Source organism: Sorghum bicolor, chromosome 9 (genome assembly GCF_000003195.3).
Source record: "Sorghum bicolor cultivar BTx623 chromosome 9, Sorghum_bicolor_NCBIv3, whole genome shotgun sequence".
Lineage (NCBI taxonomy): Eukaryota > Viridiplantae > Streptophyta > Magnoliopsida > Poales > Poaceae > Sorghum > Sorghum bicolor.
In genome coordinates, this window is record NC_012878.2 from 53378629 (window position 1) to 53395037 (window position 16409).

A 16409-nucleotide genomic window follows, 5' to 3' on the forward strand; every position below is an offset into this window, starting at 1 on the left:
TGAAACAAAGAGAGTGATTAATTTGCACTTCATCTTTTTTTTTGAGGCTTGCTTTCCAGAGGGTAAAATTATAAAATTGAAATGTTTACGTGCATAATTCATGCATTGACCTGAATGGTTGAATAAAATCTACTCCTTTCATCCCAGAATAGATGACGTTATAGGATGTATGCAGGTAAATTTTTTTTAACTTATACTATATTTATAAAAAAAATACATGCAACATTTATATCTCTAAATAAATTTATTATGATAGTGTATTTAATAATCTACCTAATGATACTAGTTATGTATTATAAATATTAATATTTTTTTATATATAGCTACTTAAAGTTAAGAAAAGCTGACTTCTCGAGAAGCGAGAATGACTTATATTCCTGGAGGAGTAAGTTTGTAAAAAAAGTTGCTTACGTGGCAAATGGCAGGCCCAGGGGCGCACGCTATTGGTTATGTGTGGACTGGGCTGGAAACCACGGGTTGAGAGGAAGGTTTGGGACGAAATCGTTGATGGGCTGGATTGGCTTCGGGTGGACTGGTGGTGTGGGTCGGGTAGAACTGTTTTACTGCGGGCCTTGTATTGTTCATGGCCCATTAACATGTCTATATACAGCCTCTGGTGCTAAACCCTAACGAGCCGCCCATTTGCGCCGCCGCTTGCTCGCCGCAGCTCTTCGCACCGCCGCCCCTTCCCCGTCGCCGCCAGCGGCTGCTCGATCCGATGGCTCCCACGAAGAAGTCGGTATGAACCCCAAGCAACCTCCGCCTGTTCCCTGTTCCTTTCATTCCGAGGTGAATTTTCCTTTGATGGTGATTGGTTCCCCGATGGTTTCGATCTGTGCAGAAGAAGAGCACAGAGAGCATCAACAACAAGCTGCAGCTGGTGATGAAGAGCGGCAAGTACACCCTGGGGTACAAGACCGTCCTCAAGACGCTGCGCAACTCCAAGGGTATCGATCCCATTTCTTCTCTAAGCGTTGCCTTTCCCTTTCCTTTCGATAGATCCGAATGGCTTGTTGGGAAGTATGGATTTCTAGGAGTGTGGGTGTCTGCCTATAGAATTTTATATCTGCCGTGCTGTGAAACGAATTGGCTTATCTATGGTCCTTTTTGCGACCTGTAAAGGTCATGACCACTATGGTTAGTAGCAACTGATAGTTTCTTGCAGCTAAATATGTTAAAGAATGTGCTTTATTTTTGGTCTGTGTAGGAATTAACTTGTAGATGTACACTGTGGCCTTAGAGTTTGGACTAAAGTTTGTATAATGGGACTGAAGTTTGCCTCTTTGGCTTCCTTTTATGCCTGCCTTAGAGATGAATACAGTACCCTAGAACAATGCCAGCTTTCCATGATAGAGTTCTCTTTGATTTCTTCACATCTGGAGGACAACTGGAGGCTGCAACAATGCTGTTTTCACGTTTTTTAAGGGTTATTTCCTTTTGTTAATTGGCTGTTTTGGTCTGTTCTGTTATGTCTGAATGAATAGCGAACGTGGTTCAGTTTGCAAAATATTAGTGAGGTTTTAACTTTAGCATATGCAACTGTTGTATTGTTGCATAGTTTATGAATGGGGCTGGAGTTTGGCTCTTTGGCTTTATTTTTCTGTGCCTTTGAGATGAATGCAGTGCCCAAGAACAAAGCCAACCTCCAGATTAAGTTTCTTGATTTATTCTAAACCTGGAATACAATTGGAGGTTGAAATATTTGCTAACTTAATTCACCAAAATAAGTGGTTCAAGTATAGTTGAGTGATGGGGTCGTCTCAGCATGCAGAATACCGATGAAATGTTTAATGTTGTGTTAATAATATGCAGAATACTGATGAAATGTTTAATGTTGTGTTAATAATAATTAGTATATATTCGCTGTGTCCTGCATCATCATGGTTCCCATTTTTATGGAACTTTCAATGTTGTTGAATCTTTCAGATTTGCTTGCTAATTATAACGTGGCTTCCTTTAATGCTGTGTTAACATTGTGCAAACATTATTGTTTTGACACCTGGGAACACTTGAGAAAAGGTGGTGTTTGCTTTCGAGTACATATGATTTTGAGCTCTTACAGTCTGATGTCTCTGTTCAGGAAAGCTCATCATCATCGCGAACAACTGCCCTCCACTTAGGAAGTCTGAGATTGAGTACTATGCTATGCTGGCCAAAGTTAGCGTGCACCATTTCCATGGAAGTAAGACCACCTTCATCCTTTCAGGATTATCTATTCCAAGTTCTGTTTGTTTTAGTTATTTTTAGCTGCACTTTGGACCACTCATTTAACTGACTAAGGTGGGCATTGTAGATCTGCTATAGTATGTGTTAACCCATTGTTTTGTTGACATTTCAGACAATGTTGATCTTGGCACTGCCTGCGGCAAGTACTATAGGGTGTGCTGCCTCAGTATCATTGACCCAGGTTCGTTTATGTTAAATTGTCATTATTGTCTTCTGCTTGTAGCCGTCACTGAGCAATTGCCTGTAATGTCTGCACCAGGTGACTCGGACATCATCAGCACCACCCCTGGCACCCAGTGAGTGAAGAAGAGCCAGGAGCTTCGCCTGTCACTAGTTTGAGATGAGATGTAGGGCTCAGACTTCCCGCTGCAAGCTCTATGACCATCTCTTTTTTATCTTTTAGTTATATGTAATTTGGCTATCATGTCTGCATCTACCATACTGATAATACCTCGTATGGCTGCTATGTGAGGAGTATCCATGGTTTTGTTTGATGAGATCGTTATATTTATTCCTCTGGCTCATGTTGATGTCGATGAGATATTCAGATCAGATCAGTAGTATATGCGTTGATGAGCTGCTTGGTGATGATGGTTGTCTGGATGCGTTGCTTGCTGAGGTTGGAATGATTCGTTGGTCGCCTCGACTGGTTTTGCATCTGGAGGTGTTTCGTTATGACCTGTTCTCCGTTGGATTGCTGTAACTGCCTCATGATTCGTTGCTTCCTAGCTATGTCTTATTAATACGATTTTACCATTCTCTACTACGTTGTGCGCTAAGTACGCTATGCTACGTTTTCGTACAGTACATACTTGAGTGGTTATGCTACGGTTTCGTACGGTACAAACTTGTAGTTATGCTACGTTTTCGTACAGTACAAACTTAGGAGTAGATCGGCTGACGCTGTATGTGTCATGTGTCTATGAATGGCACGTGCGCACAGCGCACATGCCGTCTGGCCTCTTAGACTATCTTCAACAATCGTCACCCAAAATACAAGACCTATTTGTCCTTTGGGTAGGTCTTTTGGGTAGCGCTACAGGTAAAAGGTTCCATACCTATTTTTAGTCTTCTCCAACAACAAGATCTAAAAGACAACACTCTCTGCAAATAGGTCTCGAGGATAGAGGATACCCAAATTTGGGTTATGCCTGATACCCAAAATGGGTCTTCTGGGTATTCTGTTGGAGGCTATAGGTATTATGTTGGAAACCTATTTTGGGTTTGGGTTCCCATATGGATTTCTTATTGGAGACAGCCTTATATGACTAGCCAATGCCCGTTGCTACGGATGACAAAAATATATTAATCTAATTTGTTGCTCTCATAAAAAAGGTTTTTGAAACAATATTAGCACCAATAATGAAGTTAAAGAAACACAGAATGTATTGATTTGCATCACTGGTATAAATGGAAATGAAATGTTAAATGCACCTGGTTGAAATCCACCAAAAGGATTAGGCTCAAAAGATTTGTCTCGCAAATTACATATAAACTGTACAATTAGCTATTTTTATATATATATATATATATATATAATGCTTTATACATGTGTGGCAAAATTCAATGTGGTAGAGAATCTGAAAAGTGTTGCAATATTTTTTAGGAAGTAAACACCAAAACTAAAAAAATTGGTGTTAGAATTTGATGAGCTGCTCAAGGTTTTGGATTTTTGGTTTTTTTTTTTTGCAAAATACCATACCTAGATTTTCTTACCTAGGATTGACGATGTGGGAAGTCTAGGGATGGGCATGCCCAAGACGTTGTTTAGTCACTCGGGGAGAGGAAGCCATGCAACGCCAGGGGCCCATGTGCCCGTCAATCGAGCGCGCCGGCCGCCCAGGGGCCGCCATGCCCATGGGTTGGCAGCGCCGCCACCAGGAGCCGCCATGGCCATGGGTCTGTCACACCGCTGTCATGGCCACCACAGCCATCAAGGAGGAAGGGGAGGGGGCATTGCCGCCAAAGGTCGTCGTGCGCGCTAGCCTAGCAGCATCATAGCCAAGGGCAGCGTCTTATTAGGGGAGATGGCTCGCCGCTAGTCGGCTGGGGAGGGGCGGTGTGGAGGAGCTGTCAGGAGTAGACCGTAGCAGAAGCCTCTGTTTGTTTTAAGAGGCTTACTGGCTGAGGGAGTTGGGTGGAGAGGCATGGGGAGCCAGAGGAGGTATGTTGAAGACTGTTGACGTCTCCACTTTCATCTTTGTAGGAGTAGAGACTGATGATGATGATGATGCACGAGAAGTCGAGAACAGGGCAAAACCGTCGTGCACGCAGGTGCGCTCTCTCTAAAAGCCTTTTGAGTTTTGACACGCTGTGGACTGGGAAGTGGGAGAAGTTGACCTTTTCGAAAGCTCTAGCAGCCAGCACAGATCCACACCTCCCACGCCACAAATTGCTACGCGGACCTGGTTAGCTCACCTACAAATTCTTCTCTTAATCAATCAACACTCAGGTAGGAGTATATACAACAAAAATAACACACGACTAGTATTTTACATCCGAAAGAAAACATCACGAAAATATAACGCACGAAACCAAAGAACTCCATCCTTGTTAGGTTGGTCTCTCCATAAACCAGCCTCCCAACCGAACCGGACCTGCCACGTAGGCGGGCTCCAACGCATTCCCGCTGCCGCCAGCCAGTCACGTCCCGCCGCGTGGCGCGCGTGCGTGGAATTTTCGTCCTAAAATCCCACCATTACCGCGTCCACGCTAATATCACCTCGCCCTCGCCTCGTAATCAATCTCTCTCTCTCTCCGCCCGCCTGCCTGCAGCCTGCTTACCCCGACCGGGCCCCGACCCCGCCGGCATCTCGCGGAATCGCGGCGGTCAAAGCCCAGCCCCACCTCGCGCCGCGTCGCCGCGGTTTCCGCGGATTAGTGCTCTTGGGAGCTTGGATCAAGGGGGGAACGAGCTAGCCTAGCTGCCTAGGTGCTGCCGTCGTCGGGCGCCCGCCGGCGGCTGAGTAGCGAGAGGAGAGATGGACGCGTTCCTGCAGAGGCTCAAGCGGCTGGATGCGTACCCCAAGGTGAACGAGGACTTCTACAAGCGGACGCTCTCCGGCGGCATCGTCACGCTCGTCGCCGCCGTCGTCATGCTGCTCCTCTTCATCTCCGAGACCAGTAAGTCGATCTCCGGCGGCCGGTCGGCAGTGGCCTGATTTGTTTTTTTTTCGTTTTCGATTTTGCGGCCTGGCTTTGTTGGCCCGGCATGGTTGTGGAATCCGAGGTGCAAGCTTGTCAAAATCAAAATAAAAAAGAAAGAAGAGGCTGAATTCTGAGCCCCTTTGGGGGACTGATTGCTGCTGCTTTCCTGCCTGTGATTATGTGGAGAAAAGAGATGGAATTTCGAGAAGCTACTGTGCGTTCGCATGGTGCCGTCCAGATTAATGCAGCTCTAGTGCTGTTGGCGGTGTGTGGAGGGAGGAGATCCGTGTTTTGGTATGCCGAAATTACCGTTGGGCATGGACGCGAATCCTAATAATGCATAATGCGAACGATTATTTTTACACTCTATTTGGGCGTCAAACTCTGAGCTGCTCGAATATTTCAAAGAAGCTTGGATTTTCAGTTGCTGCGGTTGTCCCAATTTGCGGTGGTGGTGGTGGGGGTAGGGGGGGGGGGGGGGGGTAGGTGGAGGGGACAATACTCTGTTTATCCGGTAGACACCTGGATTTATGTGCTGACGTTTCTGTTTGATCTGCTTGAGTAGCTCTACTTTGCACTTACTATTTGTGTCTCAGTATTCAGTAAACTCTAGTTGAGGGAAAGCTTCTATTTTTAGTCTGCAAGTATGGATTGACACGGTATCACTTTTTCCGGAACCTGATGTGCTAGTACCTGTGTCTCTTGTTTTGCATGTATAGACATTTTGGGTAAAAATTCTTTTTTCTCAAGTATTTCCTTCAGAGTACTGGATAATTTGTAGCCGTCGCTTGTGGCACATGATTCATTTTCCCTGTGGCAAGCTCACGTGTATCCACCTAACATTTGTTCTGAATGAGCTGCAACGTTTAGGCTGAAATGCCTATAGAAATGAGGAATATGTACATTATCCCAAAATAAATACAGTTTACCTTAGCGCGTGTTTGTCCAAAGAAAAATGGGCTAAATAAGGTTGATGCCCAGTGCTACAACAGATGCAGTTTGGAAAGTATTATGCCTTGTAGTTTTCTGTCATTGGCAAATTTTAATGTCGTGTTTTTTAGTGTCCTGTCATGAAATCCATGGCATTTGTCATCTCTCTCTTTTTGCACTTTTTTATTGCTCTTTGAAAAACTTAACCTCGTCTTGTTTATGCCTCTAAAATCTATGATCTACTGATGTTGTTCCTCTTACCAACATGCCATTATTGTCAAGGAAATGCTGTTATATTACATACTGTGCTTAAATAAGTAGAATGAAGCATCTCCTAATGACTTTTCTGTGTACATAATTTTTTCAGGGTCATATTTTTATTCAGCAACAGAGACTAAATTAGTTGTGGACACATCAAGAGGAGAAAGGCTACGAGTAAATGTTAGTACTTTTTTTACCAATTAAACTGTCTATAGGTTGTTTGTTATACTTCTATTCTTTCTGCCTAACAAGTGTCTTTTGTAATGGTAACTCCAATTTACAGTTTGATATTACTTTTCCGAGCATTCCTTGCACCCTCCTCAGCGTTGATACAATGGATATTAGTGGAGAGCAGCATCATGACATTGTACGTTCTGAAGTTATCTTACTTTGTGATACTTTGTTAATTTATTTTTTTGCCTTTTCATATAACGATTCCATTGTTTCCTTTTCCCTGTAGAGGCATGACATCGAGAAGAGAAGATTAGATTCACATGGTAATGTTATTGAAGCAAGAAAAGAAGGCATTGGCGGAGCAAAGGTTAGTGGCCTATGACAGTTGTAGTACACCAGCTCATAAAAAAAAGTGTTCATGTTTTTATGACAGTTGTAGCAACTGTGGTGGATGAAGTATGAGTAGAATTTCCACCCTTTTCTCAAAAGTTGAACAAACCAACAGATACGACTGTCCACATTTTTGGGTTCGCTTGGCTGATAAGCCATGGCTGAAAGTACTTTTCACTAATTTGTTGTGAGAGAAAAATAGGCAGATTCGGCAGATAATCTCAAGTGAACAATATATTACAAACAGAAGGTTGAAATTTTGATAGCCATCTGTGGTTCATTTAAAAAAATAGAAGACTAGGCAGAAGAAACTGATAAGTGATGGATCTTTGTAACCATGCAGTATTATGAGCATACGAGTAAATTCTTAGTTTCTTCTGTCCTTAGCCCATGTATTTTTGCCTAGTTCACTGCTGAATTGTTGCTCCTTAAAGAGCTTCTAGAACTCATGGAGAAAACTACCTAACTGTGACATGACATACAAGAAGCTATAAGTTTAAAGTTGGCATTCGTACATGTTTTTAATGACATGGGTAGTTCATTATTGTTATATTTGAGTCTGGTATAGAAGTGTTTTCCATCCGTGTTATCTTGAAACTGCTCTATGTGACTATGTCAGATCTTTTGTTTTCATGTTTCCTCCAATATGTACCACAACCACAACAAAACCTCGTCAACTGAAGATATGTCTTGGTTGTACCTTTAGCAATTTCACATGCATATCCTTGATAGAAAAAAATGTTCTTTGTATAGATCGAGAGACCATTGCAAAAACATGGAGGAAGGCTTGACAAAGGCGAACAATATTGTGGCACGTGTTATGGTGCCGAGGAGGTATGCACGCTATTTTTTCCTTTTTTGGTTCACTTTGTTTTGTCATTACTTTTTTTTTCAACATTCCTTATCCATGTTATGCGTTGGTTCTCAACATTGGATATTGCTTGGACCTACTTGGAGTTCAGTCGGATGAGCAATGCTGTAATTCTTGCGAAGAAGTCAGGGAGGCATATAAGAAGAAAGGATGGGCTCTGACAAATCCTGACCTAATTGACCAGGTATATCAGCTATTTTACCTGGATTTATTCATCATGAAGGTTTACATTTAGCTTTTCTTTGGGGAAATCTTACTTTTTAACTTATAGTGGACAATTAATCCACTGCTTGAAATCACAATCACTTGGAGGCCCCTAGCCTGTATGCTTGGTTACTTGATCCATCATCTGCCTTGATTAACGGAAATTGCCATCTGCAATGTAGTGACATCTTTTATACTTAGTATTTTTTTATGTCATTTGCCTGACATTAGCTCTGGTTCAGAATGTGCCCTTAGAGTTATATGCTTCATGTGTTGGTTTCTAATTAGCAAGTAACTTTTTCTGGTGAACTTTTTAGAGGTTTCCTGCACACTTTGTTTATTCCTGAGATCCACTGGTGTTTGTTTTTAGTGCGCTAGAGAGGATTTTGTTGAGAGAGTTAAAACTCAGCAAGATGAAGGCTGCAACGTCCATGGCTTTTTAGATGTCAGTAAAGTTGCTGGAAATTTTCACTTTGCCCCAGGCAAAGGATTTTATGAATCAAACATAGATGTGCCTGAGCTGTCAGTACTTGAAGGTGGTTTCAATGTAAGTAGATCATGTTAAGTTTTTTCCCCTTAGATTATTTTGAATGTTCATGTTCAATATTTCTAATATGTTGACCTGTAATTTTACCAGATTACCCACAAAATAAACAAACTGTCCTTTGGGACAGAATTCCCTGGTGTTGTTAATCCACTTGATGGGTAACTATCTATGTTTCGCTCAGTGAACATAAAATGGTGCCAATTGTTTTTCAGGCACTCCAATTAACCTAAATATGTATTTTCTTACTCTAAAACACTTCACCATTTATGAACACAGTGCTCAGTGGATACAGCCAGCTTCAGATGGGACATACCAGTATTTCATAAAAGTGAGTCTTTCTTCATACATGTATGCTACAGTTCTATGGCTTAATGGTGCATAAAGAACTTACCGAGTTTCCTGTCCAGGTTGTCCCTACAATATACACTGATATAAGAGGACACAATATTCATTCGAACCAGGTTCGTGGAACTATTGAAATATGTGCAACGTTTTATATTCCGTCAACATTAATATCTTTCTGTTATTTTCATTTGCAGTTCTCGGTAACGGAACATTTTAGAGATGGAAATATTCTTCCGAAACCCCAACCTGGAGTATTTTTCTTCTATGATTTCTCACCTATAAAGGTAATAATGGAGTATGTGTTTATATTAATTAATTCCCAGTTAATTTTTTTATTAGTGCAGTTATCATTGTTGTAATCCTCTCAGATTGAAAGTTACTCATTTCAGTTCTTGAGGTCAGCGATCCCTATAAAATTGAACTGTCTATTGTTTTGCAGGTGATATTCACAGAAGAAAATAGATCTCTACTCCACTACCTGACAAACCTTTGTGCTATAGTGGGAGGTATGAGCATCAAGTTAGTTTATGTGTAGTTATCATTTGTCAAAAGATTGCTACATCTACTATCTTCACTCTTCTGTTAAGGAAACCTTTTATTAACATTCTTTGACATTCTTTTTGTTAAACCTCAAATGTCTTGCTGAGTGCTCCAGTAATTCTTTGACATTCTTTTTGTTAAACGGCTGACTTTTTGTCGAATTGACTCCCCACGTTCTTTTTCAGTTCTGTATAAACTACTGATGAAACAGTTTAATCTGTGCATTGTTCATACTAAAGCGGAGCTTTTGTGGCAATAGATGTCCGCAATAAGTTGCATTTCTGTAATTTTTTAATAAAAATAAAAATAGCTTCTTCTACGATTTCAATGAGTGCAACTAATAAATTTGATCTGCATGATCCTCAGGTGTGTTCACAGTCTCTGGTATCATTGACTCGTTCATATACCATGGACAGAAGGCGCTCAAGAAGAAAATGGAGTTAGGCAAATACAGATGATCAACTTCAACCTTGTACTGGCCCCATTGTTTCCAAATTTTGTGGCATGTAAGGAGGGTATATGCCAGCTAAATATGACGAGATGCCACTTACGTTGCTGAGGTTGCAAGGCCATCAAACTGATGTTATTGCACGTTAGCTGATCAGATAACCTGTAAAAAGACAATGAGTATAGCCTGGTCTGGGGAAGTCCTTTGATGTTTATCATTGTTGACTGTCGTTGAATGGCCTGAACTGGTGCGGAGGTGGATAGATCATAGATCACAGAATGTTTCTCATGAAAGTTTGTTCAAAGAAACAGCTTCACTCATGGTGTCACTCATCTTTATAACTTTGTTCATTGGTTAGTGCTGCTCTTCAGGAAGAACTAGAACGATTCGATTGATTATATTGCTTTCCACCTAATGGCCTTAGAGGATTCCGTTATCTCGTTTTATTTACAGCTGAGCTATTCAGTGAATATCTCTAAATAATAGTGACTGTTGATTCTACCTCCAATTCATTAGGTCTGTGCTGGTGCAAAGATGTACTCCCTCCATTTTATGTCTGTACACAGTAAAACAATGAGATAGGTTATGATTGATTTCATTGGATTATATAAGCTAAGCTGTTTGGCAACCTATATTATTGGATGTGTTAAAAAGAAATTTTAAAATAAACTTAAATAAGCTGTGGTCCTGGGCACCTTGTGGGATTATCGTAAGCTGGGATGTGGATCATATAATTTGACTTATAAGATCTGGGATGTTAATAAACAACGCTGGCTTGTATAAGCCCGATTATGTGAGCTAGGTGTAAACAACCGTGCCCTAATTAAAGAGGGATTGCCTATACATGCTCCATCAGTTTAAGTACAGAATCAACTCAGGATAAGATGAATAAAATACTACTGATTTTTGATCGGATTTGCTTTGCACAGCTGCTCTCGGATGGAATCATATATATCCATATGAAGAGCCGAGTGGATATGAACAAACAAAAGCAGTTTAGATGGAGGGCGTCGTTTACTTGTCAGAACTGTTTTTTTTATAAAAAAAATAACTGATCTGCACATGAGCGGTGAGCCTGTATTATGCGGGTCAACCGATATCATCCCGTACAGATTTCACTGCAAGTGGCTACGTTTTTAACGTCACAATGCATGCTCAGCATACTCAACCCCAGAAAAGGTTCCTCAGGAGAGTAAAACCAACTTAATCTGCCAAAAATTGGCCTGCAAAATTCTTCACTGCCTTACCAAGTGACATCTCCCAGACTAATGTTCTTAATCTGCCAAAAATTGGCCTGCAAAATTCCTCACTGCCTTACCAAGTGACATCTCCCATACTACTGCAGAATAGAAAGGCAATAGGATACAAACAAATGAGCAATAAGGGTGTATGTGTCTTTTAGGTCAGGGCTTCTGAAATCACCACTTCAGTCCTAAGAAGAGAGAAACCTTTGGAAGCCCTTTCTTGCGGTAGGTTGCCCTGCAAAATGAAATCTGCAAGATGATGCCATCAGGCTAACAAAACCAGTTCCACCTCGTGAGCAGTTTTTTCTGGAAGCTCACAGATTTGCAGGAAGAACATTCTAAAGAAGAGAAGATAGTAACAAACTAGCAACACAACTCCCTTTATGCAAAGGTAACTTTGGAAAAGAAGTAAGCCATATAAAATCATGCATTAGCTGTCCATTTTTATATTTAAAATAAAATCTCTCTTAATCCATACATGTCGACCAGTATTAGCAACAGAATATTGCAACTTGATAAGTTGACGCATGAATGTACGATCCATTTTCTTTTCAAGGAATCTGCACTCCAGACATGCTCTATTGAAATATTTTCAAAACTCTCGACTAGTTTACCTCAAGAAAGTACTCATGCCAGCTAAATTCTGATACTAGTAATGCAGAGAGTAATAGAATTCTTTAGTGGCCAGTTTTATGAGTGACCCTTGGAAAGATCTGAAAGGAAATTATTCATGAAAAGACATTTGTGTAATCTTATTAGAATGGATGAGACATAAGAGACGTGGACACCCTCTAAAAGCACTTCAGTAAGAAATCCCAATCGCGAAATTGTCAATCTGTCTTAATGAACTATATCGTGATCAGAATCACATGCCAATGGTATTAATTAACTAATTTATTGGATCCTCACAATAAAAAAAACTAATTTATTGGGATGAAGTCTTTAACATGTCATTAACATCAAGGATAGAGATCATTGACCGATGATAACTACATTTGGAATCTCAGGTTGTTTTACTAGCAGAGGATAGATGAGATAACCCATATGCTAAGTCAACTACAGGAAAGCAGTCCCATAAAGTCATAACTGTAACCTGCAATCCTTAATCATTAGAAACATTCTACGAAAAGCAGGAATCAAAATCAAGTAGAAACTGTTCTCCAGGAATTGTCAGCATCAGATCAGTCATTATCATTTCACAATCCCAAAATGAATGTCATGTACCTTAAGGCATAGAGCCTGTTCGCTTGCCTGAAAAGCCATGGTTGAACATACTGTTCACTGATTTATTGTGAGAGAATGACCGGCAGATTCGGCACATCTGGCTCTCCTTTTCTAAGGCTACTTTCAACTTTCGCCTATGAAAGTGAAAGATGAGAAAGATGTACACTTGGATATATCAACTTATGTCCAATGGTGCGAGCATCTGAATAACTCCCTGTGCTGACACATTAGATGATCACAAGGCTATTTCACTTGAAAAGAGTCAATAGTAGATGCTTCACAGTTTTCAGTATGCTACAGGGCACAAGGGACCAGAATGGTGAGCTATAGAGAGATTCACTATTACACTAGAGAACTTGATATGATTTTTATATAACCAAATGTCAACACTGTACAAAGAACTAAAACAGGAGACAGCAAGCACCAACTAGAGATGGTGCCTTCTTGGATATTACACAGATGAAAAGCTCAGCTAAATGTGCCATGCATAGCACCAACAAGCTCAATGTCACGTCGAACCCAAGATTCCTAGAAGCCATTCATCTCCAGAAGGTAAGTACGTCTCTTCATCAGTGCCTTCACAGCAGCCTTAAATGGCCCATCAAATGCTCCAAACACAAACCCGTCGGCTTCCTTACGGTTAGGATGGCCTCCATTGCTTCCCTCAGGTGAGGGTTTGATAGCCACCAAAGTAGCGCCTTGCAACGCCATACCACCAGGCAGCTCAAGATATGGAGCATACTTGAGCTTCATGTTGCAGGCTGGGACCTGAGTCCTGTTAGAACACGCTGAGGCAGACAACTGGTTCTCTCTGAACTCCTTCAGCTGCTCTGCCCCCATGCACAATGTGCCTTGGCCATCGGCATCTGTTAGTACCAAGCTCCGAAGTGTGGGATGGTCATTGATGATTGAGCGGAGAAGATAGTGCCTCGTTGATGCCGCAATTAGAGAGCTGATTGTCCAGACAACACGAAGTTTCAGCCCACCATTGGTATAGAAAGACTCTGGCATGCTCCCATTATCCTCCAAAGATGGCTCATGCTCTCCACCAACAGGCTTGCGGTCAACCCGGGTACCCCCGAGGATCACACAATTCTGAAGTGTGCTCCCATACTCTGCCCGCCATTTCAGCAGAACTCCCTCCTCAGTACCCACATCCCCAGAGGGGAGCTCAATCCGAAGATTCCTGACGTGCGTGAAGTTCCTGAGCACCTGTGCTGGCGAGTGCTGCGAGAGCTGCGGGAACAATGGTCTCCCAGTACCGTTAGGGTTGCGCATGCTGTGGAACGGCTTGATGATTGTGAGGAGCATCAGCTTGAGGAAGTGCGAGAAGATGTTCCGAGGCTTGGGCGAGGACAGGTTGAGAGTGTCCTCGGCGTCGCCGTCGACCGCCACGACGCGGTCAATCTTGACATACACATCATGGACAAGGGGAACAAGCCCACAGAGGCGCTTGGACACGGCGTAGCACCGGCCGAGCGATCGCACGTCCTCGACCTTGTTCAGGATCAGCAGGACGAGCGAATCCGGCAGGCAGTCGAAGTGGTCGACCTCGCGCACCGGGTCGGCGTGGATTCGAGCCTTGGGATGCATCTCTCGCACGGCACAAAGGTCCCACCTTTCTGCCACGCAGCAAGACGAAACGCCCCCCAAGATTGCCAGGAAAGGCTGGCTCACCGAAATGGCAGGAACCGCGGGTCAAATCGACGCGATTACCTGAAGAACATCGGCGGTAAGAAAACAGGGTGAGCGCGCAAAGAAAAATGGCAGAAATGGCAAGCGGTTAATTGAACCCACATGCATCAGAAGTGGCACAATAAATCAACAAGGACCTCAAATCAGGAACTCCAACAAGCAAATCCAAGAAGAACGAACGTTGTACCTCAATCACCGCCACCGCAGTCGCGATTCCAACTCAGGTCGGCAAATTGAGCTCGAAGCTCAACAGACCCCCAACCGAAAGCCCGACCTCTCGCCGGAGCACACCCGGATCCGGCGCCGGAGATGACCCTGGGCCGCGAAACCGCTGGCACGCCCCCCTCCGACCGAGCGAGAAACAGCCTGAACCGGGTGGTCCTAGCACAAAAAGGCTGCAAAATTTCACCAAACCGGGCACGGCTCAGCTCCCGCAGGCAGCTGGAACGTCGGAGGGCTTCGAATTGCGAGGCTTTTTGCTGCGAATCCAACGAGGTTAGGGTTTATGGAACGAGCAGTTGAGGATTTCCCCCTTCTCTTTTCAATTCTTTAGAGAGAGAGAGAGGAGGAGGAGGAGGATGAGAGATGCAGAGGAGGTGTTGGATGGAATGCTTTTCGCTTCTCTCTCTCCCACCCCGTCCGACGCGGCTTTTAATACTGGGTCTCAGACGGAGGCGCCTTGGACTGGAGGTGATGACGCCGTTAAGTAACGGCCCCGTGCCGTCCGTCCACGTCAGCGGCAGAAACGTGGCGGAGTTAAATTCTGTAGTCTCTTTCGCCTAATCCACTGCTAGTATGGTGTTTATAGAATCTTATATACTTAAAAAGAATTGTATTGGAGATCAAGAGAGCAATGATCCAGCTTGACGTAGTACTATATCTGTAGCAGGAAAAAATGTGATAAGTTTGGTCTGAATCAACTAGCTTAGCTTTAACAAAATTTATATAAATTTGATTTAAGGGAATGTATCCTGTGCAACCCAGGTTCGTGTGCAACCTATGCAACCACCAATTAAGACCACATGATCTAGATCTAACGTCTAAGGTTTTTTTCACCTAAACCCTCCTATCTAGATACACACGGGTTAGATTTAAACTCACAGGTGGGGGGTGTTTAAGTGAAAAAAAATATCAGTCGTTGGATCTAGATCCTATGGCCTTAATTGGTGGTTGCATAGGTTACACACGAAGCTGGGTTGCATATGATACGTTACCTAATAATTATGGCTTCAAGTCGATATGTGCAATCAAATATATTTTATGACAAATCTGATTACATCTACTTAGTACGATTTGATATCTTCTTATTTGAATCAAGTTAAACTATATGCTTTGAATTAATACGGTATTAGAATTATTGTTTTCAGAATAGTGGTAATAACAATATGTGACAAGTTCAGTTACTTAAAAATACAATTTGAGAGTTAGATGACACCAAGAGACAAGCACATGTTTTACTCAAAAAAGAAAAGAAGAAAAAAATGAGCCTAGTGGTGATTCCATGGTGATCATCTCGACAATCGATGTAACATAACAATTACGTTAAAAACATTCAAAATTAGAAAATTTCATATGCAATTTTGTTTTCTCTGCAGTGCACATGCAGCCGATTTTTTATATGACACGCCGTAAACTCCCCATGCCAAAACCTCAGTGGCTTTGGCCGCTGCTTAGTTCCCGTGTAAGCATTAACAGCCATAATTGTTGTTTTGCTTCTATTGCTTGTCGTATTACTCTATGACGAAGTGTGACATGTAGCAGCCATTTTTTCTGCCATAGCCGCGAGCCGCGCCATTGTTGAACCTAGCTATGGTATGGCGAGCCGTGGCAGGCAACCAACCAAACGGGTTCTAAAAAGCGTTCATTTTGGGGTTGCATGCGCATAGTACTCTCTACTCTATGTGTGATTTCTTCGTATGTAATTCTAATAATATCAAGGGGTATCATGCACCCAAGGGGATTTTGTATATTTGCATGCAATTTTTTCTGGATATAAATGGAATCATTACCGGGCGATGTAATTATGTAAAGAAGATATATACATCTGTCTACTCTCGCATGTTGCCTGTCAAACAATGAGAAAAGTCCCTGTTGTTTGTTTGTGTTCATTGAAATAAAAAAGAAGAAGAAGAAAATGAACCAGATGGTGATTCCATGTTGATG

The 16409-nt window shown here is 42.3% G+C and overlaps 3 protein-coding genes across 3 annotated transcripts; 2 read left to right on the plus strand and 1 right to left on the minus strand.

Moving 5' to 3' along the window:
• Positions 604 to 2799, plus strand: LOC8077032 (60S ribosomal protein L30). Its single transcript, XM_002439946.2, has 5 exons — positions 604 to 739; positions 842 to 947; positions 2081 to 2182; positions 2339 to 2407; positions 2486 to 2799. Exons 1-5 carry the CDS (start codon positions 719 to 721, stop codon positions 2524 to 2526), a joined length of 339 nt encoding a protein of 112 aa, XP_002439991.1. The 5' UTR covers positions 604 to 718; the 3' UTR covers positions 2527 to 2799.
• On the plus strand, positions 4954 to 10519 carry LOC8077033 (endoplasmic reticulum-Golgi intermediate compartment protein 3). Its single transcript, XM_002439947.2, has 13 exons — positions 4954 to 5349; positions 6671 to 6744; positions 6848 to 6931; positions 7025 to 7105; positions 7882 to 7962; positions 8091 to 8183; positions 8574 to 8750; positions 8841 to 8908; positions 9027 to 9078; positions 9158 to 9211; positions 9290 to 9379; positions 9535 to 9601; positions 10002 to 10519. Exons 1-13 carry the CDS (start codon positions 5208 to 5210, stop codon positions 10091 to 10093), a joined length of 1155 nt encoding a protein of 384 aa, XP_002439992.1. The 5' UTR covers positions 4954 to 5207; the 3' UTR covers positions 10094 to 10519.
• LOC8077034 (F-box protein At4g18380) lies at positions 12892 to 14882 on the minus strand. Its single transcript, XM_002441246.2, has 2 exons — positions 14434 to 14882; positions 12892 to 14267 (listed from the first exon to the last, which is right to left on the minus strand). Exon 2 carries the CDS (start codon positions 14142 to 14144, stop codon positions 13080 to 13082), a length of 1065 nt encoding a protein of 354 aa, XP_002441291.1. The 5' UTR covers positions 14145 to 14267; positions 14434 to 14882; the 3' UTR covers positions 12892 to 13079.

What these genes read in the sequence shown, in the direction of transcription:
- LOC8077032 (XM_002439946.2), top strand. Translation starts at nt 719, where the DNA reads ATGGCTCCCACGAAGAAGTCG. An exon ending in GACGCTGCGCAACTCCAAGG is followed by an intron (nt 948 to 2,080) that starts GTATCGATCCCA and finishes GTCTCTGTTCAG; the next exon opens with GAAAGCTCATCATCATCGCG. An exon ending in CCTCAGTATCATTGACCCAG is followed by an intron (nt 2,408 to 2,485) that starts GTTCGTTTATGT and finishes TGTCTGCACCAG; the next exon opens with GTGACTCGGACATCATCAGC.
- LOC8077033 (XM_002439947.2), top strand. Translation starts at nt 5,208, where the DNA reads ATGGACGCGTTCCTGCAGAGGCTCAAGCGGCTGGATGCGTACCCCAAG. An exon ending in ATCCTGACCTAATTGACCAG is followed by an intron (nt 8,184 to 8,573) that starts GTATATCAGCTA and finishes GTTTGTTTTTAG; the next exon opens with TGCGCTAGAGAGGATTTTGT. An exon ending in ATGATTTCTCACCTATAAAG is followed by an intron (nt 9,380 to 9,534) that starts GTAATAATGGAG and finishes ATTGTTTTGCAG; the next exon opens with GTGATATTCACAGAAGAAAA.
- LOC8077034 (XM_002441246.2), bottom strand. Translation starts at nt 14,144, where the DNA reads ATGCATCCCAAGGCTCGAATCCACGCCGACCCGGTGCGCGAGGTCGAC.